This window comes from Bos indicus x Bos taurus, chromosome 11, assembly GCF_003369695.1.
Source record: "Bos indicus x Bos taurus breed Angus x Brahman F1 hybrid chromosome 11, Bos_hybrid_MaternalHap_v2.0, whole genome shotgun sequence".
Classification (NCBI taxonomy): Eukaryota; Metazoa; Chordata; class Mammalia; order Artiodactyla; family Bovidae; genus Bos; species Bos indicus x Bos taurus.
Window position 1 is genome coordinate 68,567,837 of NC_040086.1, and position 23,533 is coordinate 68,591,369.

The 23,533-nt window shown below is 49.1% G+C and overlaps 1 protein-coding gene across 2 annotated transcripts in view; it reads left to right on the top strand.

The window, feature by feature from the left end:
* Positions 1-23,533, top strand: part of GALNT14 (polypeptide N-acetylgalactosaminyltransferase 14) — a 215,704-nt gene that overhangs the window by 127,386 nt on the left and 64,785 nt on the right. For both annotated transcript variants that reach the window (XM_027555741.1, XM_027555742.1), the window contains exon 2: positions 11,283-11,452. In XM_027555741.1, coding sequence (XP_027411542.1) covers positions 11,283-11,452 — 170 coding nt within the window. The remainder of the gene's footprint in view (positions 1-11,282; positions 11,453-23,533) is intronic.

Sequence of the window (23,533 nt, forward strand, 5' to 3'; positions counted from 1 at the left end):
ATGAAGTGATTAAAAGTAGTTTCCTGGCTGTGTTGTTTGCATGGCTCTGTGTTCAGACCCGTATCTGAGATAGGGCTTTTGGGTGGATGAGCCCTCCCAAGCCCCAGGCAACGTCAGCAACCTGTCCCTTTCATCACAGGCAGACAGGAAGGAGATGCAGTCAGAGACCCCATTTCTGCCACAGGGAAGGAAGAAGCTGAACGTAAATTAGCTGAGTGTAAATTGTAAAATAGTAAATTTTCTCCTCATTATCATTCTGTCCCCAAAAGGAATAATAGTAACCACAGCAATGCTGACAATAATAATGGGTTACTTTCGCCTTATGTTTTGCCCAGCAATTTTTCCTGTATTATTTCTGAGACTTAATTCAGATCTGTAAAATCGTGTGGGGTAAAGGTTCATCTTGCCCCTGGGGTGGAGGGAGAAACCTACCATAAGAGGTTGAAGGGACGTGGTAGCAGAGCCAGGCTCGGGGCCGGCTCGCCTGACTCCTGTTCTCTTATGGCATCTTCGGGACCATTGAGGGGAATTACAGGATCTTCTCTGGTGCTGTGCATCCCTTTCTTTGCCCACCTCCACCTTTCCACACCTCAGAACTCTCTGCTGCATTTCTGTCTGGATGAAATTGGGTTGAAATGTACAGGGGGCCCCTTGAAGGAGAGAGATGTCACAAAAGCCTAATATGTAGAGTGAGCACCTTTCCTTTTATTTCATTCTTCCCTCCTTTATCTTTCTTTACCCGCTTCCTTTTATTCCATGATTGTCCCTGGGTCACAATTTGGTAGATTGCAAACTCAGCCCACGGGCATATATTGTCACCAACAATGGAGGATGGCTCCTCCATTCATGGGATTTTCCAGGCAAGAATACTGGAGTGAGTTGCCATTTCCGTCTCCAGGGATCTTCCTGACTCAGATCGAACCTGGGTCTCCCTCATTGCAGATAGACTCTTTACCATCTGAGCCACCAGGGAAGCCCTGTTTCACCCAAAGGGGAGATTTAAGGCAGCGTCACTAGGCGGGTGTTGTGTGGCTCCTGGAAAGTCTTTGCTCACATTTCTGTTTCTCGTGTCCCTGGAGGCATGTTCACACGTGGCCCCTGCCAAACACTGTGGTTCAGTCCAGCCCCTTGAAAACTGCTTGCTTCCAAAGCTACTCCTTGAGGCTAATGATACTTCTGATGATGCCTCAAGATATTTCCTGGCCCTGTATATGTGAAGAGGGAGACCTCCTCTGTCACTGGGGAAATCCAAATCTTGTTTTTAACATTTTGGTTTTTTTCCTGCTTCTAGTGACCATGAGGCTCTATTTCTGTCCTGCTATGGCCATGCTTTGGGCTACCCCAGGAGAAGTGGCCTCCTCTTCCCTCACACCCCTGCCCTGGGACATGGCTGCAGTGTCAGTCACCTGTCAGACCTCAGTCTTTTGAGATCACAGTGACTCAGCTGTCTACTCCAGAGACAGTGAGTTTCAGTGAGTGGTTCTGTTCCACTGGGGGCCTCCCTTCCTGAGCCTACTTCTGGGCCTCTCTCCCAGGTGTAGGCCCTCTCCTTGGTCCCTCCTGAACACTGGTTCCATCTCTTCACGCCTGCTGTCCTCCAGTGCCAGCTTCCTGGTGATGGGGCACAGCCACCCACTTTGCACCACCATACAGTCCACCAAATCTTCTTCCTCTCGAGTTGTGGGTGGTTACTTGGCTCCCTCTGCACTTGATCTCTTGCTCCCTAGGTTCCAGAGCTGGAAGGGACCGAGGCTTCTTGTGTTCCCATGTCTGTTTACTGTTCCACCTTAGAACTCAAAGAAGATGCAGGAATCAATGCTGCGGTGAAGACCGGCTCTCTCTCTCTGTCTTCCTGCTGACCAGCAACTGGGAGGTGTTCTTCAAGCAAACAACAAGTGACCTGAGATGCTGATATCCATAAAGGAGCTCTGGGTTTGGTCTTTGGCGGTAGATGTATAAGGTGTGGGGTAGGAAGCAGACACATAGCATTAGAGCTCACCCATCCTGGCACGTGCAGGGGGACCAGACCTTCTTGCCCAGTCACGCTGATTTATACTTCCCTGGCATCTCCCTCTCACGCTAATTAGCAAGCAAGTTAATCTCCATATAAGGCTCAAATTGCAAGAGATTTTTTTTTCCTATTACAGAAACAAAAGTTGGGCTTCTGTCCATTCTGTTAATCACATTATATTTCACAGTTGGAGTTTTCAGGCAATTATAATAATTATCAGAACTTGTCTTCTACCAGAAGGCTCATAGCACCTCCCAAAGCTGTGATGTGGTGAGTGTGTATTTGGGGGCAGTGGTGGGGAGGAGAGATCTAGGCGATGGTGGCTCTGGTCAGAGACCAGATGAGACTGAATCCAGCAATAGAGGGGCTCTTGATGTGGGGCTAGGCCATCAGACCTCCCAGTAGCTCAGAGAAGCCACAGCAGACCCCATTCCTCGGCACCTGGCTCTTGATGGAGTTGGGGTAAGAAAGAAAGTGGGGAGAAGAGACAGAAGGAGGTAGAATAGAAAAGTAAACTCATCCTACTGAATGATCTGCTACCTCATTTGGTCTGAGAAATTGCCCTTTCCTCCTCTATTATATGTCCATTCCATCTACCAAATTCTCTAAGAGTGACTTTCATATAATTAATACTAACCATTAAACTACAACATTGAAGGAGCAATTGCCTAATTCTGAGGAAAATTTAAATTTATTACCAGCACCCGAGATAAAATGAATTCTAAAGAGAAGAGAAAACCGTGCAGAAGATAAATAGAAAGCCAAGTGGGATATTGACTTGATCCTTCTCCAGTGCAGGGTAATTTGGCTTCTAAAGTGAGTTAGATCATAATAAATTAAATTTAGATTTCTGCACATCAGTTAAATAACTCCCCAGACAGAATTCCAGTGAGAGGGAGAGGTGATAATACATGGTGGAAATATTAAAATGGAGATCTTATCTAATAATCCATAATTGATGTGCTGTCCCCAGATGAGGGGGAAGGATTTTGCAGCTCTTCCCTGTGTCGTGAACCCAGGTGGGGTGAACGAGGGCTGGCTTGTCCCTCCCTCTTTGTTTGAGCTGATCCTGCACACTGTGGGGAGTCTGTTACTGGCAGTCACTCCTCTCACAGACCCAGTCTGGCTAAGTAGCACTTACCTAGCAGTGTTGGTCTGATGTGGGATCATGCTATCCTCTCTTGACTGGCCCCCTGGAAAAGCAAGGCCATTCCCTGGATGGGTTGACAGCAGAATAGTACAGAGGTGGGCAGATTCTCTGTATTCTTGTGACTGCTTAGCAGGGGGAGCAAAGTGGCCCCGTGAATGAGTGACACATCTGGTGATGGGGCAGGAACACCAGTTTTGAGGTCAGAAGTCTTGGGTTAGAGTCTCAGTTATAAGCTCCTATCTATGTGGTCTCAAGAAAGTTCTTTTGCTATCGTGAGCCTCAGTTTTCCAATCTGCAAAATGGGAACAACCTAACTGGCCTGCTGACCAAGTAGGGATAATATAAATGAGACGTTCTTGTAAAAATGCCATGAAGATTGTAAGCATTTGTTTGACTTTCAATCATTAATATATACATTTTTTTGTTTCTGGAAAGTCTGTTTGATTCTTTTTCCAAGAACTTTTGTTCTTTGCTAGTTTTTCATTCCACATTTCAAGCTGCATATGCTTTATTCTGTTACTGTAATTTCTGTGTCTGAATTTCTTGGTGGATCAGAATATGTTCTTTATAGTTTCCACTGACTTTCCCTTATAGTGACTTGTTTCCTTGTGTGTATGATCATTTTTCACTGTGAATTCATCTTTTGGTGAGCTGCGTGGGAATCCTGGGAGCTGCCTTGGGACTGCTTTCCTCCAGATAGGGTTTGTGTTTGCCTTTGCCGTGAGCCAGCTCACAGCTAACCTGGGACCATGTAGTCCCTGTTCTTGTCCTTAACTGGGCTTCCCTGATGGCTCATCAGGTAGAGAATCTGCCCGCAGTGCAGGAGACACAGGAGATGCGGATTTGATTCCTGGGTCAGGAAAATCCCCTGGAAGAGGAAATGGCAACCCACCCAGTATTCTTGCCTAAAATTCCACAGACAGAGTAGCCTGGTGGGCTACCAGTCCATGGGATCACAGAGTCAGACATGACTGAACGACTAAGCCTTAATTATGGAAGACTCAGGTTCAGTGTCTCCATCTTTTAGGAGGTGGGCTTTACTTTCTCAATGACCATTACCCCTGGGGCAGCCTCACATGTTATCTTAACTTACTATCATCTATCCCACCTCTGGGGTTAGAGTGGGATATATTATCCCACCCTATATTATCCCACCCTATATTATCCCTGGCCTCATCCCTCATCTCATGGTGAAGATTTTCCTTCTAGAAGGTCCAGCAATGCATTAAAAACCACATTTGTTTTTAATTATGCAAGATGTGGCTGTAGTTTAGCATGGAAGTCCTGGCATCCGGTCTGCCATGGTGCTGGAAGCAGACAGCTGCAGTGGGTGAAAGGCAGGGGCAGTGCCTGAGGTGGTGCTAGGAAGCAGAGGCTGCAGTTCTGGAAGTAGCCTGGGTACAGGGAGGTATGGCTGTAAGACTGCATGGCTGGCCGAGAAGCTGGGTCTGTAGGCTTTGAGACACACTTCTCAGTTGTGTGAACTTGGGCAACTTATTCATCCTCCCTGTGCCTGTGTCCTCACAGGGAGACTGGGGATGCAATTTTCTGTGGAATATTGGGCTTGTAAGGATTAGACATCATTTGAGGGACCTCTCCCTCTAGGGTTCTGACAGGGGAGCTGGGATGAGTAGTTTTATGTGTTCAGAAAGTAGTGGGCATTATCAGAGGAACAGCACTTTAACAGAGCAGCTTCCATCTGCATATGAAAGCTAGACTCTGTCGTGAGCAATGCCTCTCTCCTTGTTCCACACGTATGGAAGGCTTTCCAGGGTATTTGAATTCCTTGATGAATCCCACCCGACTTCACTTAGTCATGTTCTCTTGATCCTTTGGTAGATCTTTGCACTCCTCTGGGTCATTTTTTCTGAGATACAAGTCACGTAATGGGGCGCTGGAAGACCTGGAGGACACAATAGTTGTCATTCAATATCTCAAGGACATGAGAAAGGAAGGTCAGATTTGCATCAAATATCCCTGGGGATAAAAACCAGCTCCCAAAGGGAGATATTACAAGGAGACAAATTCTGGTTCAAAATTAGAAGAAAACTTCTAGAAGTTATATATAGTCCTTTGAAGCTTGGAGTGGGCATCTTGGGGCCTCTGTGTTCCTAACTGGATGAATGTGCATTGGATCCAGCGGAATGTTACACTGGAGTTTCACACATTGGTTGGATAGATGAATTATATCGTCTTTATTATTTTTTTTTTTGATGTAGACCATTTTAAAAGCCTTTATTGAGTTTGTTACACTATTGCTTCTGTTTTATGCTTTGGATTTTTGGCCATGAGGCATATGGGATCTTAGCTTCTGGACCAGGGATCAACCCACACCCCTTGACTGGAACATGAACCCTTAACCACTGAACCACCAGGGAAGTCCCTGTACTGTCTTTAAATGATCAGTTCTATCATTTTTTTTTCAATGATGACCTTCTCTGTGCTGCTCTATCACATTCCCATCATCCTGCAGGAGTCTGCCTGCAGCCCTCCCCCTTTTCTTGGCCTGGGCTGTCAGGACCAAGACCACTGTTGGGAGGAGAACAGCTGCCCAGATAGGGGAGCGAAGAGCAGGCAGGGGGAGGTTAAGAGGGGTGTACAGATGTCTTTGCTTGGAGGAAGATCTCTAAGAAAATAAAAAACTGGACCTAGAAAAATGGTGGGAAACACATAGACAGTCTTTGAAGACCCAAGAAAATGGCAGTGAAGATGAAGCCAGGCAGAGTCCCCTAATGGCTGAACACATGGAACTGAAGCCAGGCTACTCTGGGGTTCAAATCTTGGCTCTAACACCTCCTATCTGTGTGACACTGGGTAAGTTACTCAATCTCTCTGTGCCTCAGTTTTCCCAGTTACAAGATGGGGACAGTCCTATTGATATCCATTACAGTAAGTATTGTGGATTTCCTGGGTGGCGTAGTGGTAAAGAACCTGCCTGCCAGTGCAGGAGACTTAAGAGACATGGATTCAATCCCTGGGTCAGGAATATCCCTGGAGGAGGGCACGGCAACCCAATCCAGTATTCATACCTGGAGAATCCCATGGACAGAGGAACTTGGTGGCTACAGTCCATAGGGTCGCAGAGTCGGACAGGACTAAAGCAATGCACACATCACAGTGAGGGTTAAATGTAAATGTTTAGGACACGTGGTGGATGCCCCTCAAGGCGTTAGCTGTTACAGGGTGACTCTGAGATGTTCCTTGAGGATCAGGTGCAGTTCAGAGTAGGATGGAAGCCTTAGCAAGGGCTAGAGATTTTCCCATTTGAAGAAGAGAATTAGAGCAACAAGAGAAAACTAGAAGTGCCAAGCTGCAGAAACAAGGGGAAGGAGACAAAACCATTAGTGGAACAGAGAGGCAGCCTCAGAACCTAACAGAAGGGAAGGCTACCCCCGTGATTCCTGAGCCAGATAATCAGCTGGAAAACAGAGCGAGAGAAAATAGGCCAGGGAAGGATGGAGGGAAGGGGTTCCAGATTTCTCACAGAAGCCTGGTGGGAGGAAAGACATGAAGCAGCTTAACAGATGTGCTTTTGAGCTTTTGATTTTGGTGCCAAGTTATTTAAGCACTGGTCTTGGCCAGGGGGTTGGCTGGCTTAGTCAGAAATTTTCTGTTTAAAAGATGATCTTTGTTTCTGTTTGTGGCTTTATACCCCTCTTTGGAAACACGCCCACTCTGGACTGAATAAATTTTGGTCAGAAAGTCGAGTGAGGGCAGCCTGGGGGGAGCTGCGTGGGAGTGGGTGAAGTTCTTGGGTGGGCCCTCTGGGGGCTCCTGTGTCCTTGTTTGGAGCAGCAGCATTCTACTTCCTGGGCTGGGAAGGCTTGTTAAGGTGAAAATGCATGTTCAGAAGCTTTCTGGGCATTCACATGAGCCCAGGAACCAAGGAGCCCAATGCATGGGTACAATGTACATGCTCTGGGCCCTTAGACACCAGACATGGGACTTATGGATTGAAGAGCTTGGAAATCAGCCCCAAAACAGGCCTATGACGTCACTGCCCCTTCAGAAGTCCTTGGAGGACTGTGGTCACTCTATTCCGAGGACAAGTAGAGCAAGAGGGGCTGGGGTCCTTCCCCTGGGCATGTCTTCCACCCTCCTCCTCAGAGGGGGTCTTTCTCTGCTCACTCACCCTCAGTAGAGAGGACAACCTTTGTTCTGTCCATGATGCTGGGACGCTCTGAGGAGACTCTGTCGGGGGTCCCTTCACTTACCAGCTGTCAAGAATGGATGAGCCATCTTACCTCTCTAAGCCGACCCCACCTCATCCAAATGGGGGATTCTGCCATGCACCTGCAAGGTATTTTGTAAAACAGAAATTGCTACTCAACTGGTAGCATTGTCTTAAACACAGCTTCACCATTACTTAATGCATCCAGGCTTCACTATAGGAATACCAAGCTCCCAGGACAGGGAGATCCCCACAGTGGATCCAGTGCAGGGAAGTGTGAACCCACTCCATGCCCATGACTATCTGAGGGAGTGGTCCCTTGCAAGGCCACCTTGACTGATTGTTCAGACAGTTTCTCTTGCCAGCCTGGCTGCTGCTCTGGTTCTAGGATTTCTGGAAGCCAGCTCAGTTCTCATGGCGCCATCTCCAAGGATGCCAAGGGTGCTTAGCTGCCCTAGGGTGGCAGTTGTTGAGCAACACCCCCGGCCTTGTGCCCTCTTGGCCTTGAGCCTGGTCTGGTGTGAGTAGAGAGTGGGTGTGGGGATGAAGCCAAGGTTGGTTGAGTGCTGTTTCTGCAGGTCAAGTGTCATTTCTCCAGCCCCCGTGCCTCCCCAAAGAGCCTGCCTCACCACCAGCTTCTCCAGCCAATGGGTAGAACCATCCACCTGGACCCCAGCAGGCTTCCCTTCTCACCAGGCTGAAGGGCTAAGGTCACCTCTCAGCTGGTCTCCTTGCAGAGCTCTCTTCCCTCCCCTCCCTCCTAAACATGTAGCCAGACACTTTCCCCTGACCTGCTTCATACAGGACCATCTATGTTCCAGAATGTTCTTTCACTCATGCTCTCTTTGCATTCTCAGCTCTGACTTCCCCAATCCTGAGCTAGCCATTTCCCCGTTGGCTCTAAGCTGTCATGTCTCTTATCTGGATTTTCACTGCACACACTTCCCTTCCCATCTCCCCTTCAGTAAAGCAAAATCCAAGCTCATCCTTCAAGCCCTAACTCATTTGATGTTTCTTCTGGGAGGCTGTTCCTATTCCTATCCCTCCTCTGTTATAGACATCTTCATGCAACGTTGCAACCCGCTGGAGGGCAGGGGCCTGTTGTCTCTGCATTTCCTCCTCCCTGGCACACTGCATTGTCAGTTCAGTTCAGTCGCTCAGTCGTGTCCGACTCTTTGCAACCCCATGAATCGCAGCACACCAAGCCTCCCTGTCCATCACCAACTCCCGGAGTTCACTCAAACGCACGTCCATCGAGTCGGTGATGCCATCCAGCCATCTCATCCTCTGTTGTCCCCTTCTCCTCCTGCCCCTAATCCCTCCCAGCATCAGAGTCTTTTCCAATGAGTCAACTCTTCGCATGAGGTGGCCAAAGTACTGGAGTTTCAGCTTCAGCATCATTCCTTCCAAAGAACAGCCAGGGCTGATCTCCTCTAGAATGGACTGGTGGATCTCCTTGCAGTCCAAGGGACTCTCAAGAGTCTTCTCCAATACCACAGTTCAAAAGCATCAAATCTTCGGTGCTCAGCCTTCTTCAAAGTCCAACGCTCGCATCCATACATGACTACTGGAAAAACCATAGCCTTGACTAGACAGACCTTTGTTGGCAAAGTAATGTCTCTGCTTTTGAATATGCTCTCTAGGTTGGTCATAACTTTTCTTCCAAGGAGTAAGCGTCTTTTAATTTCATGGCTGCAATCACCATCTGCAGTGATTTTGGAGCCCCAAAAATAAAGTCTGACACTGTTTCCACTGTTCCCCCATCTATTTCCCATGAAGTGATGGGACCGGATGCCATGATCTTCATTTTCTGAATGTTGAGCTTTAAGCCAACTTTTTCACTCTCCTCTTTCACTTTCATCAACAGGCTTTTTAGCCTCTTCACTTTCTGCACTGTAGGGGCCCACAAATTATTTTTCGAGATTTGCAGTAAATTCAGTTGGGCATGAGCCAGCTGCATGGCCCTTCCTGCAAGAGTGGGATGTCAGGGTAGCCCTGAGGTCATGTTCCAAGCACAGATGACAGCTGTCAGGCTATGGCATGGCACAGCCCAGGCTGGGGTTTCAACTCCCCCGCTCAGTGTCCCCATGTAGCAGCAGTATCACAGGACATTAATAAAATCAATTATTGGATAAAAATCACTGGTTTCCAATGCTTCATTTTGTGCTATTAGCAGGAGAATGCTGTTTCAAAAGAAGATAACAGAGAGAGTGTGAAAGGGAGAGATCAATTACCTGATAAGCTGGAGGGGTGCCTGAGATGAATGTGCATGTGGGCACGAGTGGCTCCCCCCTTACCTGCCAAGTGTGGGCTGAGTGCCTGCACTGATGTCTGCGGTGCCTGCCCTGGGCTCTCCTGTTAGGTGCCTGGAGGACAGAAGGGCATCCTGGTAGTGATGGGATGGGTGGTACCCAGGCAGCTTCAGATACTTGCACAGGGCCAAGGGTCAGTAACACATGAATGAACATCTCATCCTTGGTGACTATGCCAGCCCCGGGGCTCCAGCCCTCATGGTCCAGGTCAGGGCCTGGTCAATAGTTTTTTCCAGATGCAGTGTTCTTTTGGCTTTCTTGAACCTAAAAGGTCTGAGCTTTGCTGATACAGACTGCCTCTCCCCTAGTGGGGGCAGTACTAGCATCCACTGGGCAGTGACTATCAAGGGAAGCACCCAGCTTGCAGAGGCCCTGAAGCCCAGACCCCCTACTGGCTGTGAGGAATCTCTGGTGGCTGCAGAGCTGGGTGGGCAGGACAGAGGCGGCAGCCCGGGGTCTGGGCAGGAACCGGCCTCCCCCTGTGTGAATCTCCTTGCCTCCTCTGCGCTGGAGGGTCCAAGAGTCAGAGCTCTGCTTGGGCTTGCTCTGCCACCATCCGCCGGGGGACCTCAGACAAGCCAGTAACCTTTCTGAAACTTTGTCTTCCCTACCCTGCAGAGGGTCTTGGTGAGAATGAATCAAGATGATGAATGCAGAAATCGCTTTACACATTCTAAAGTGCTGTCTCCTCATATGATGAGGGTTGTTACTTGCTCCCCCTTGGAGGCTTCTTAAAAATAACTATAGATTCCTGGGTTGCAGAAGGAAATGGCAACCCACTCCAGTATTCTTGCCTAGAGAGTCCTGTGGACAGAGGAGCCTGGTTAGCTGCTGTCCATAGGGTCGCCTAGAATCAGACAAGACTAAAGCGACTTAGCATGCCTGCATGCGTTGGAGAAGGAAATGGCAACCCACTTCAGTATTCTTGCCTGGAGAATCCCAGGGACGGAAGAGCCTGGTGGGCTGCTGTCTGTGGGGTCGCACAGAGTCGGACACAACTGAAGCGACTTAGCAGCAGCAGCAGCCTGGGTTGGAGGAAGGAAGGAACACACAAGGTGTCTGTCCAGCAGGTATCACCCCCGCCGCCCCCCCCCCCCCCCCCGCCGTTATAGATGGATCACTTGCTTTCCATTGCTGCCCCCCTTTGGCAGAGCAGGGAATGGCAGTCATTGTGTACCTACTATGTGTCAGCCATTGTGCCGGCACTTTCCATCACGTGTCTAAAATTACCCCCAGAGAGGTGGCCTCTGGGGTTAGTATTCTAGAATCCAAGTCCCAGCCCTGTTGCTTCCAAATTGTGGTATCTTGAGCAAGGTGCTTGGGCTGTTGAGACGGCTTCCTTGTCTGCGTATTGGGAATATGAGCAACATCCATTTCCTAAAATTATGAGAATTACATGATATAAGTGTGTATAGGTCCTAACCCAGTGCCTGGTATATGAGTACAGCACTCATTAAATGGTAGCTGCCATTGTCGTCATCATCATTTATTATTACTGCTGATGGTTTTATTAAAGTCCTACATCTGCCCCATCTTTGCATTGAACCTTGCTGGCACATGCTTGGTCTCTGGGCACTGACAGAGGGAGCTGAGAGGGCCCGGAGCCGTCCTCACCGACTTCCCCTTCATGTCCCGTAGATTTCGGATGGTGATTGGGATGACCTATGGGACCAGTTTGATGAGCGGCGGTATCTGAATGCCAAGAAGTGGCGTGTTGGCGACGATCCCTATAAGCTGTATGCTTTCAACCAGCGGGAGAGTGAGCGGATCGCCAGCAACCGGGTGGTCCCAGATACTCGTCTTTTCAGGTACTTCCTCCCGACCCCTCCCCACAGTCATGAGGGGTAAGTTCAGTGCTGGAAAAATGGGTGTGGAGTGTTAGTCATGAGTGGGAGTCCCAGCAGTTCTCAATCCAGGCATCTCCTAATAATTACTTGGGGAACTTTTAAAAAATGCTGATGCCAGCCTCCAACCGGCTGAAGCATCTCTTTTCTAAGCTCCCCAAGTGATGCCAGTGAGCAGCCAGGATTGAGAATCGCCACCGCAGGTAAGTGTTTCTTGAACTTAAATAATCTGAGGTTCTTGTCACACCGATTCTGCAGGTCTGCGGTGGGGCCTGAGAGTCTGCATTCCTGTCAGACTCCCAGGTTCTGCTGACGGATGGTCCAGGGCTCACATTGAATAGCAAAGGCTTAGAACGATAGTTCTCAAAGTGTGGTTTCCCAGACCAGGAGACCAGCATCAGCATCACCAGTTAGAACTGTAGGTTCTAAGCTTCCCCCCATAACTACTGATTGAGGTGCTCCAGGAGACCAGGATCAACATTGCCAGTTAGAACTGCAGATTCTAAGCTTCCCCCCAAACTACTGAGTGAGGTGCTCTGGGGTGGGGCCTGGTGACCTGTGTCTCAGCATGCACCGCCAGTGGTTCTGATGCCTGCTTAAATTTGTAAACCACAGAGCATCAGCTGGCGCTGCGGCTTCCTTTTGTGGATCAGATGAAGTCCATGGTTGGTGGGTGGGTTCAGCTTAGAGGCCCTGGGTTTGAGTAGACAGTAGGCCCTGGAATAAAGATGCTTATTTGCCTACACTCTGCACCCCTCTGCCTCTGTCCAGGAGACAGGCTTTGTCTCAGTTTGTTTGGAGACCTCTGGCTTCTCTGGTTCCTTCCTGCCCCCTCCTCTCAGTTTCTTTAACCACAAGGGTCAATATGCTGCCATCCTGTTGGCAACTGGCATCACCTTTACCAAGAAGCTCCTACTATAGCTCTTGGCCCACCCTGGGGACCCGACTCCATAGACACAGTTTAACCTCTCCCTTTTCCCATCATGCCTTGCAACTAAGGTTCAACTAGTTATGACACCAGTTGCCCTCTAGGGGGAGAAATCTGTGATATGTGATAGGAATTCAATAAATGTTAGCTGAGCAGATGAAAGGGAGAGTAAGCCTGGAAAGACAACTGACTGCTCTCTTCCCATCTGCCTTACGAGTAAACAGGACAAAAGGAGCTAGAGGAAGTCCCCTTCTCCATATCCTCCCATCCTCATGGGCTTCAGATAAGGAATCAGGAGAATAGCCTCCGTTAAAGGGAAAAAGGCCTTTTCCCTTAAAGAATTCTCATTACTGAAAAGAGAAGAGTGAAGAAACAGCATGGGGGAGGGGGCTGAGCTTATTAAATTTGCTTCCAATTTCACTACCACAGTAATTGCATTGTGAGTTATAGGATGCATTAGGACAGTGCCTGAGACCCAGAACTATTAGCTGAGCATTAGAGCAGGTGCTGCTGAGAGGGCGGGCACTGGGGGGCATGGCCTAGGAATCCACAGTTGCACAGGTGGAGTGAGGAGGGGAGAAAGGAGGAAGGCTGTGAGGGTTTCACCAACAGCCCGCTGTGCTGGCTGAAAAGCCAATGCACTGGGGGATGGAACCCCTGAGAAACTAGTCATATTGGGGCATCATGTGATAGAAGCCTCGGAGGGGCAGGGGGCTTGATCCTCTGTGTGAAATTGATCAGACTCACCATCTTTCTCTTGGTCCTTTTTCCCATGGAGTCCATGGTATTTTATGGGAGGCAGTGGGGTTTCCTGTAGCCTGGAATGACTGAGTTGAAGAGTAAGAAATAAGACTAGGGAAGGTTTTGAACTCCCCATTCCAGGGTTTATGGGAGTCTTAGGGTCCATGGGGTAGGTGGTGAGGATAGTTTAGAAATGAGTGACTACAGTTTCCAGTGAATCTATTCATTCACCCTATGAGGTTATCAACCTCTCCCTGCCCACCCCACTCCTTATATAACACTTGACATTTTCACAATCTTGAGACAGAAAGCTGCTGTCTTGGGTCTTCAGTCATGTCTTTGCTGCCGCTCCATCTCCTCATCCCCGATTCAAGCCCAGTGAGAGGAGCTGAGCAAGGTGACCAGCAATGGCCTTCCACCCATCCCTGCCCCGTCTTAGGTTTGTCTTCTCATCTGTGCTTGAACCAGGTAACCTTGAAGCTTTCTCACTCCCCGAGTGCCGCACAGTTGTGATGCGCTCGTTCTTCCATGGTTGACCTTCTCTTTTTCATATATAAATACATACATACACTCTGCTCTCCCACCCGCCTTGGTCTCATGTGAAGACTACACGGGTGCTTCATCAGAGCATCCAAATTTTCCCCTAAGGCCCATAGTTCTGTTAATGTGGATGAGAGCCTTAATTTCTAGTGGTCACAAGGGTGAATAGATGTGGCTGCCTGTGTTGGGGATGGGGTGGGGGTGGAGTGCCATAAATAACTATTTCAACGTGAGGAAGAGACAGTGTCTAGCTGGGGTGAGTCTGAGAAGATTTCCCAGGGGAGTTCCGCTATTTATAAAGCATTGACTAGTCCAGCAAATAGTCCCTGTTTCCCAGGCCTGGCGCTCCCACCCATCACCACATTCTGGTGACAACAGCTGGATTTGCCATCATCCAAGTAGCACATAAAACGTCTGGCAGACAGGAAGCCATTAAGTGAGGCATACCCCTTGAGAAGGGGGAAAATATTTTGATAAAGCACATGTATATTTTTGCTGTTGCCTGGCAATGATTATTATGGGGTTGCTTTGATTGCAGGGGAGCAGGTGGCAGGGTGGATGCACCCAGAAGCTATGGGCTGGTGGGGGGTGGTGTTGGTGAGAGCTGGGAAGCCTCATTAGTTCACTTCCCCCTGGCCAGGCTGTGTCTGAGTGTTCCCCTCGGCATATCCTCCTGGGCTCTGTCCAGGGCAGTGCTAAATGGTTTGAACAGTGGGATGCCCATTGCTTGCCTGGAGGGAAAATTCCACACTTCGATACATCTCACCGGGAAGACACTTTTCCTTTGCTCTTTTCCATCCTGGGAAATGAAGGGGCTGTGGCCCTGTCTAGGATTGCATTTATCCTTCCTTGTATTTACTCAGTTGGAATGGCTGTCGAAGATGATCATAATTTCTCTCCTTGTACTCGTCACTTAGTGGTAATAGGATAAAAATCTTTGTGGTTGAAATGGCTAAACATAAAAAATTTTCATATTCCCTCAGAGTCAAAGCGATTCCACTAGCTCAGCACAGAGTTGGTGAGTCCACATCAAGGTGGAGGGAGGCGAGGGGAAACCCATCACAGACACTTAGCTTTGCAAACAGGCTCGCCCATCCACTGCATTCTGGCCGCTCCTGTGCACCATTTTTCAGCACAGGAGTTTGTGAGCCTGGTGACAGTAGTTCTGAGAGCGCTTCACTCCAGAGCACTTCAGAGTTTCAAAGAGCTTTGAGGGGAATAGTGGGAGGAGTTTCCCAACAGCCTGGAATCTCAGCAGGAGAATTATGTCTGCTGCCCTGAGGACCACCTGCAGGGCCGGGAAGGGGTTCTCACCAGGGTCCGGGGGAAGAAACACCACAGAGGCTGAGACAGCAGGTGTCTCTGTGCCAGGATTCCTTCCACTCTGGTCCTATGTCTCTTGCATGCTGACCCTGTAGGCTCTTCCCTCACCCCCTCCCCCCAATCCTGGTCTGCTCTGTGAGTTTCAGACAGATTTCCCTTATAGTTAATTCAGTAAACATTGGACCACTTTCACTTTCACACTGGCCCTATCTTATCATTGTAGCAACCCTGAGAGATGCCCTAGGCAACACATCCTTGGGCAGCACAATATTCTGAGAGCCCCTGCTGGTGGAAAGACCAAGCTCAGTTTGAATTGGGAGCCTGCCCAAGGAGGTGGAGTGCAGTGTGGGATCTTGGCTCTGAGGCTCTGACATCTTCAGGGTAGGGTGTTGGGTCTTAGACCTCGGAGTTTACTCGGAGGTGAGGTGGGAGAGATGTGTGAATTCCAGTCACATTTTGCAAGACAGTTTGTTCATTCTCGTGCTGTATAGTATTCCTTTGGAGGAAAGTGTTACAATTTGTATATCTAGTCTACTGTTAATGCTTATTTAGGGTTTTTCCAGTGTGAGATTCTTCTGATAGATCGCCTATGAGTAACCTTTTATTTATCTCCTGGCGAACAGGCATATAGGTTCCTGTAGGGTGTGTCCCTGGCAGCTTTTCTAGATATTGTCAAACATCTAAGGAAGTGGTCATACCATTTCCACCCCACTGGCAATGCCAGAATTCCAGCGGCTCCACAGCTTTGTTGCCGGTCGTTTGCTAGTGTCTGTCTCTTTCATGTTAGCCTTTCTAGAGCCTGAGCAGTAGTGTATCACTGTGGTTTAAGTCTGCCTTTCCCTGCTAATCAGTGAAGTGGAGTACCTCTTCCTAAGCATATTAGCTACTTGCATACTTGATCAAGGGTCTTGCTCCTCCCCTGTTCATCTTGCTATGTCCTTTGCCCAGGAACCAAACACAAAGCCTGGCTCTTAGTCCGTCCTCAGTCATCTGCTCCTCTTCTGATTAGTTTCTGGCATTTTGTCCTGTATCTGGGCAGCGTGATAAAATGGGGGAAACAGCTGGACTGAGCATGAGAAGAGTGGAGTTTCGTCTAAGTTACTTCCCAACTCCTCAGCTCTCTGGGTATGTTTCTTCACCTGTAAGAAGTAAGAGAGCTTCCCAGGTGATGCAGTGGGAATCTGCCTGTTGATGCAGGAGACATGGGTTTGATTCCTGGATCAGGAAGATCTGGAGAAGGAAGTGGCAACCCACTCCAGTATTCTTGCCTGGGAAATCCCATGGACAGAGGAGCCTGGCGGCTTCAGTCCATGGGGTTGCAAAGAGTTGGACATGACTGAACAACTGAGTGCAAACACACACACACACACACACACACACAAGAAGTGAGAAGTAGCTCAGAGACTGTGAATAAGGTTATCTCTAGCTCTGCTGCTGGTGGAAGATACTCCGCCAGTACATGCCAGAAGTGACTTAGAAAGTGGCTCAGGTTGGAGGCAGTTTCCAGATGTAGGACTCCCTCTGTCTTAGCAGCACCTCCCTACTCCTCAAAGCCCTGGATTAATCCTTCTTCTCACACACAGGAGGCAAGGGTCCCACAGAACCCATAGAACCATCCTTTTAATTTGCTGCCATGGCCATTTCCATGCATGACCTCCCCCTCCCTCTCATGCCTTCCCCTCAGTGGAGGTGACCAGACTCCCTCCCAACTGGAGATCCAAATGTAAGCTGGTTTAACACAGTCTTTGCACTTATTTGAACATCTCAGGACCTCTTAAACACAATGACAACAAAACTGTTTGCCCCTGGAGTTGACATGTCACGTGGATGGCAACTTGACTGCAGACTGCAAACTGGCCTGCCCACGATTTTCAGTCTAAGTATAGGAAGTTGGAACATGTGGCTTCTTTCCCTTTAAGACCCAGGATGCTGGCATGTGCAGTTACCATTACCCACTAACACTTTGAAGAACACTTGTGGTGTGATGCCCCTAATGCAGGGAGAAACAAGGCTGGCAGGACTGGCTCGATGAGGCCCAGGGGATCTCAGGACACCTGCCGCAATTTCTCAGTGAAAGGCTGAACCTTGTGCTGAGTCCCTCAGATTAGGATAATCACATCTTATATTTATAGGAGACTTTCCTAAGCCCTCTCACATCTCCTGCCCTTGATGTCCTCAGTACCCTCTGGGTGAAGGGGCCATTGTGATTTCTCAGTGGATGAAACAGAGGCCCAGGCAAGGCTACTGGTTGGCTAAGTGGCAGGTAGGTTTCCTCACCATGTGAACTTGGAGAGAGAGCATCTTTGCCACTTACCAGCTGATCCTGGTGTGAGTTACTCAACTCCTAAGCCTCAGTTTCCTCATCTTTAAAATGGGAATAATAATGGTACCCAGGGTTGCTGTGGGGGTAAGCAAATCCATCCATGTCAAATGCAGAGCCTGGTCTTTAACCCCTCGTAAGCATGTGGTGACTGTTAGCTGTGGTCATGAGCAAACTGGTATTAGTCTGAGGACCAGCATTAGCACTCAGACCCTGGGGTCTTTTCACTGCTTCGCAGCTGTGGGCAAAAGTAGGTCCAGGAGGTGGGAGAGGGTGACTGAAACCAGGAGAAAGGGGCGACGTGGGTAAGTTTGGAGAGGTCCTGGCTTGGCACCTGCCCCCCACGGTGTTCTCCGAGAGCTAGGTAGGCAGGGGTGGAGGGGACGGGGGCAGGGAAGTTGTGCAGAGAGCGTCCTGCCTCAGCCTTGGCTCTCAGCACCCAACACTTCACTTGCCTGAATGTCAGACTTACTTTGAAAATGAGAACGTGAAACAAGCCATGAGGCAATCGCAATGCCGCGTCTGGTAAAATTTGCACTTTTCAGATCCTAGGGATAGATGCCAAGGCCAGCAGAGGGAGTGATTTCAGGGCTGGGGGCCAGGAAGTACAAAATGTGTTTGACAAGAGCTGAAAAGAGCAGAGAGGAGATGACAGCTGTGGGTGGGAGAAGCCGTGGGAAGGAGGCCACCCGTGTGGTCCTGGTGACAGACAGTGGGATGAAGTGACATGAGCCCCGGGCCCCAGGGTGCCAGGAAAACTCACTGAGGAATGTGTGATGTGACAGAAGAAGGGCTCTGCTGGGGGACCTGTGGAATCATGTAGCAGCCGGGCTTCCATCTGGGCTGGCGAGGGGCACAATCAGCAGAGGCCCCTTGCGGAGTCCTGGGTGTCCTGGACGCAGTAAGAGGAGCCACTTACGTTGGACTGAAGCAGATTATATCCAACAGCTCTCACCTCCTGAGCTCACCTCACCCTCCCAGTGACCCTGAAGCCAGCCCATCAGGCATCGTTACCTCTGTTCTCCGGTTTTCCCGCTTCTCCCTGTCCCTGCTTGATTCATTAAGTAGACACTTCCTTTTTTCCCTCGCCGCAAGCCTTGCTGAGCCTGCCTCTCAACACACCAAGTACCCAGGCTGCGTTCATGTCTCCGTCTCAGGGCAAGCCCACTGCCCGCCCTGTAACTCAAGCCTTTGGTGCCCCGGCTCCTCGCCCACCCTTGATTTGTTGAGTCCACCTCCTGGATAGCTCTTGGCTTCTGACTTTGCTCCCTGCTCATTGGTGCCCCCTCTACCTGGGTGACAGCAGCAGCCCCCAGCCGCCCTCCCACTGGGCTGTGGTCCCACACCCGTCCACCCTCCACGCCTCCTCCATGGACAGCATCCCAGAGGCGGATGCATGGAGCCCCATCCAAAGCCCTGCCCTGCTGCCAGCTCACCCCGCCCCTGAAGCCACACCCACCGCAGCCAGGCCCAGGCTTGCAGCTGCCTGACTGTGCACGAGGGTTCATGCCTTCTCACCTTCTCATCTTCACAGCCCTCTCTGCTCGGGATGCTCTCTCACCTTTCAGGAACCCGGGTGGGTGGGGTCCCCACTCCAGGGAGACATTGTGCCCCCTCAGGCCAAGTAGGGCAGCACCTCCCACTCCCATGCTCACCTCTGAGCAGCACCCGTTACCCCAGTTTCAAGCTCTCCCTCTCCTCTCCTTGAACGACCTGGGCAGGCGTGCTGGCTTATCTTTGCACCCCCCTCCAGAGCCCTGCAGAGTACCTGGCACTCAGATGCTTCATCAGTCTCAACTGAAGACTGATGGATTCAAAGAACACCCCACTGGATTCATTCTCAAACGATCTGAAAGCATCAGGGTTTGCAAGTGCAGGCGTGGGAATGAATCCTCAGAGCAGAGGGAGAAAATCAAATCACAGGAAATTTAAAACCACCTTCACTCAACAAAGAATTCTCTGTGTTAGCACATAAATCCAGGACCATAATCAGCCAACATTTATTGATCAAACTATTCCCCTGACACGTGGTAGGCACCTTATATATGTTCTTTCAGTTAAGCCTCACAACAACTTTGCTATGATCCGGGGTTTAGAGAGGAGGAAAGTGACTGCAGTCAGTTGACGATCTGGCCCATGGGAACATCAAGCAGTAGAAACGTGGCCACTACCCATGGAGAAGATCGCACAGCTGTGCAGAAGTGGGAGGGAGGCCAGGGAGCCCATGAAAAGTGCAATGGAGGCACTGACCTGGGCTGAACGTTGCACAAATAGAGGCATCTATAGAAAGGATGATGGCTGGATGGGGGGGCATGTGGAGATCATGGTGCGGTTATGACCAAGAAGGAGTGGACTGGGTTAGTAGGGCTAGAAGGCTCAGGTGAGGGAACTATCAGGCAGGGCTAACACAATGGTGGGGGCTTTGGGATGCAGCCAAGGTTTAGCTTAGATAACTACCAAAGGTAGGGAGATTTAGATATGTGAAGCAGGATGTTAGGAAGATTAATATGGAAGATTGGGGGGAAGGAATGAGATGAGGTGCAGTCAGAAGGCCGTTGCAGTCCCACAGACCATGGGGGTGGGCCAGGCTTGGGCACAGGGGAGTGAGAATAAAGGGATGGAGGTAAAAGTTGGTGCATGACTAACTTGGGGATGGACCAACCGTCTAGAAGGGTGTGGGCAGGCATGAGAAGTCTTGGCTTTTTACCTCCTCAGCTCAGACCTTCCACAAGGCCACCACTGTGAGTTCCCTGGAGAATAAGAGATGCGTGGCCTTCAAGCAGATCATTCCAGATCTCAGTGTGCTGGGTCTGACCACATCCCTGGAGTCACTAGGGTATCTTACCTCAGCTGTTTCAGTTAGAGGAACATTTCCCCCTTCAGGTAAAGGGAAGGAATGACTCTTCTCTGATCCTTTAGCTGAAATGTCTAATAAATACCAGGAAATAGCTCAGAAAGATCAAGGGGGGACATCCTTCCTTCTGGACAGCCAGACTTGTGATTTTCCATCTTTCCAGTACCTTCCAGCGTGCAGACTTCAAGAACAAAGACAGAGAGAAAGGTCAATATGAACCAAAGGTTTTCAAGTGAGAGAGCTGGCTGATCATCAAGGGGCATTCTAGTGGAGCATGAGAGCTCAGAGTTGGGAGCCAGGCCATCTGGTGTGACATCGAGATGTGGCTGCTTACTGACTGTGACCTCACAGTCTTCTCCATGATGGTCTCAGAGCACCTTCCTCAGGGAATGATTTTGCAGATTTAAAGCTCTTGGAAGAATACCTGAGACATAGGGTTCCGTCGCTGTTATCTTTTATTACTACTGTGTAATGTGATTCAAGCAGGACTAAAATAAGACTTGGAGAAGCCCTAGTCTCAGACACTGAGGAATCTTTTTCAGGAAACATTTCAAAAATAAGCCTTGGCCCACCTCCACACTTCCGGGTCCTGGCTAGACTCTGCACTTGTCTTTTGAGAACATGCTGCCCTGCGCACACACATGCACATATGCGGGCACCCAGTTACCATCTGGGTGGTGCTTGGTACCAACTGACATGGGGCCTGGCAGCATCCCAAGAGAAGCCTCTTTGCAGCTTCCTAAGAACAGCCGATCTTCTTGGGAAAACGGTGCGGCTACTTCCCTGTGGTTTCCACCAGACCTCAGTGTTCCACTCCCTTCAAAGGGGCTGCTCAACAAAAGGCCAAAATTAGTTGTCTAGGAAAACACAGTGGTGCGGAGTGGAGCCGTGGTCATTTCTAGGAGGTCTAAATGTGACCAGAGGTGTCCTCATTCTGCAGGTCAGGTGTGTGTCTTGAGCCCAGATAGCACGTGATTGCTTGGGTGGCAGTAGTGCGTGAGGAGATAAACTGGGGCTGTGCTGTGTGGTGCTCAGTCATTTAGTCACGTCCCACTCTTTGCAACCCCATGGCCTGTAGCCAGCCAGGCTCGTTTGTCCATGGGGATTCTCCAGGCAAGAATACTGGAGTGGGTTACCATGCCCTCCTCCAGGGAATCTTCCCAACTCAGGGATTGAACTCAGGTCTCCCGCATTGCGAGTGGATTCTTTACCATCTGAGCCATCAGGGAAGCCCAAGAATACTGGTGTGCGTAGCCTATCCCGTCTCCAAGGGATCTTCTGGACTCGAATTGAACCAGGGTTTCCTGCATTGCAGGCAGATTCTTTACCAGCTGAGTTACCAGGGAAGCCCAAATTGGGGCTAGAGATTGGAAAAACCATACCAACTCATTCCTATCAGCAGCACCAAGAACAGAGCTGATGTTGGTTCCAGAGCAAGTGTGGTGATGTCGTGTCTCCTGTGTTTAGTGTCCACACTGTCTGTGCAGGGTGGACATAGGTGCATTGTTATTTAGTGGAACAAATGCTTGAACTATATGTTCAGATACCATTTGATATATCTGTGCAGATCTGATCTGTAGAGTTGGGGAAAGGAGGAGATGCTGAGGGAGATTTTCTCAAAATTTAATTTTACAGTTTATAGTGCTTTTAATTATTCTGAGGTTGTGGCCTTTTGAGTATTTAAACACCCTTTCTTTGATGAAATAACAATGATGCTAGATGCTGAGAGTTTTAAAATATATTTTTGCTGCAAAAGAAAATGGTGCAAGCCTAATAATGGCCTTGATAATTTTTGAAAATTTTATTTTGCTCACATGAAAGAACCCAGTATCTAGAAACTATTGTCTGACACTAATGTTGAAATTTTAATTTGCATTATATACAAGCTCTAGTAATGACCTAGGACAATAGTGTCTAATAGAAATATATGTAAGCCATGTAGGTAATTTAAAATTTTCTAATAGTCACATTTTAAAAAGTAAAATTTTAAGTGCAATTAGTTTTAATAATATATATTATTTTAACCCGATCACCTGGAGAAGAAAATGGCAACCCTCTCCAGTGTTCTTGCCTGGAAAATCCCATGGACAGAGGAGCCTGAAGGTCTACAGTCCATGAGGTTGCAGAGAGTCAGATACGACTTAGCAACTAAACCACCAGCACTACCACCATTCATGGGTATCATTTTGACGTATAATCAATGTCAAAAAATTACTGATGAGATATCTTATGTTTGGTATCAGTGTTGGAAATCTTGTGTGTATTGCACACTTACAGTGTATCTCCATTCTGATTTATCTCAAGTGCTCAATAGCCGCATGTGGCTGGTGGCTACCATATTGGACAGTGCAGGTCTGGGAGAAGAGAGCATCCGAGCTAACGTCTGGCAGCCCTACTGGATAGGATTCCGTCTCTTCCCTCCCATGTAAGGAAGCATTGTTCATCCCCAGGACTCATTGAACAAGGGGAACATCCCAGTGTTTTAAACACAGCTGAGTATTTTCACTGCAACACAGAATGCCTCAGAACCTCCACAGACACAAGATGACTATCCCAGATGTCTCTCTGGACAGCGTGAGCCAGAGGCTCCCTGTTTTCCCCACATGATACCATTCTCAGTTTTGGGACTTGTTTGGTCTCCTCTGTATGACTCACCTTGGCACCTCACCCAACTTGCAGTTCTGCAACTTCCTTGAGCTGGTGTAACCTGTCACCTGGCAAGGGACATTTTTTGCTCTGGCTTTGACCCCATGAAAGCCTCACCTGCTTCCTCCCCCACTCATCCACCCACTCATTATTCAGATGTTTATTATATATGTCTACTGTGTTTAGTCACCATGCCAGGTACTGAAGTTAGAACTACAAATGAGCCCTGGTTTCGCTGCAGCTAACAATCAGCAGAGGAGACAGAGAAGTAGTTCCCAATGCCTGATCATAAACTGCACTGGTAGGGGGAGTGCAGAGTCCTAGGGGAGCACATTAGAAAAGCCTTAGATGTCAAGAAAGGCTTCCGGGGGAAGTACCTTCCAAGCCAGGATTAGAAGAGGAGAAAATAGCCAGGCCTGGGAAAAGAGGAGAATGCATTCCAGATGCATGGGACGGGGGGCAGCACCTTCAGAGGTCCAGAGGGAGAAAGAGCAGGTCAGGCAGAACGTGGCTGAAAATTGGAGGATGTGACAGGAGGAGTCAGAGGTGGTGCCGGGTCACCAAGGATGGTAAGCGGTGATTTGGAGTTTCAACTTTATTTTGTGAGCACTTGGGCAGTGTTGAAACATGTTAAAGACGTACAGTTTGGAATGATCATTCTAGCTGCGGCATGCAGGAGAGATTGGTTAGGGA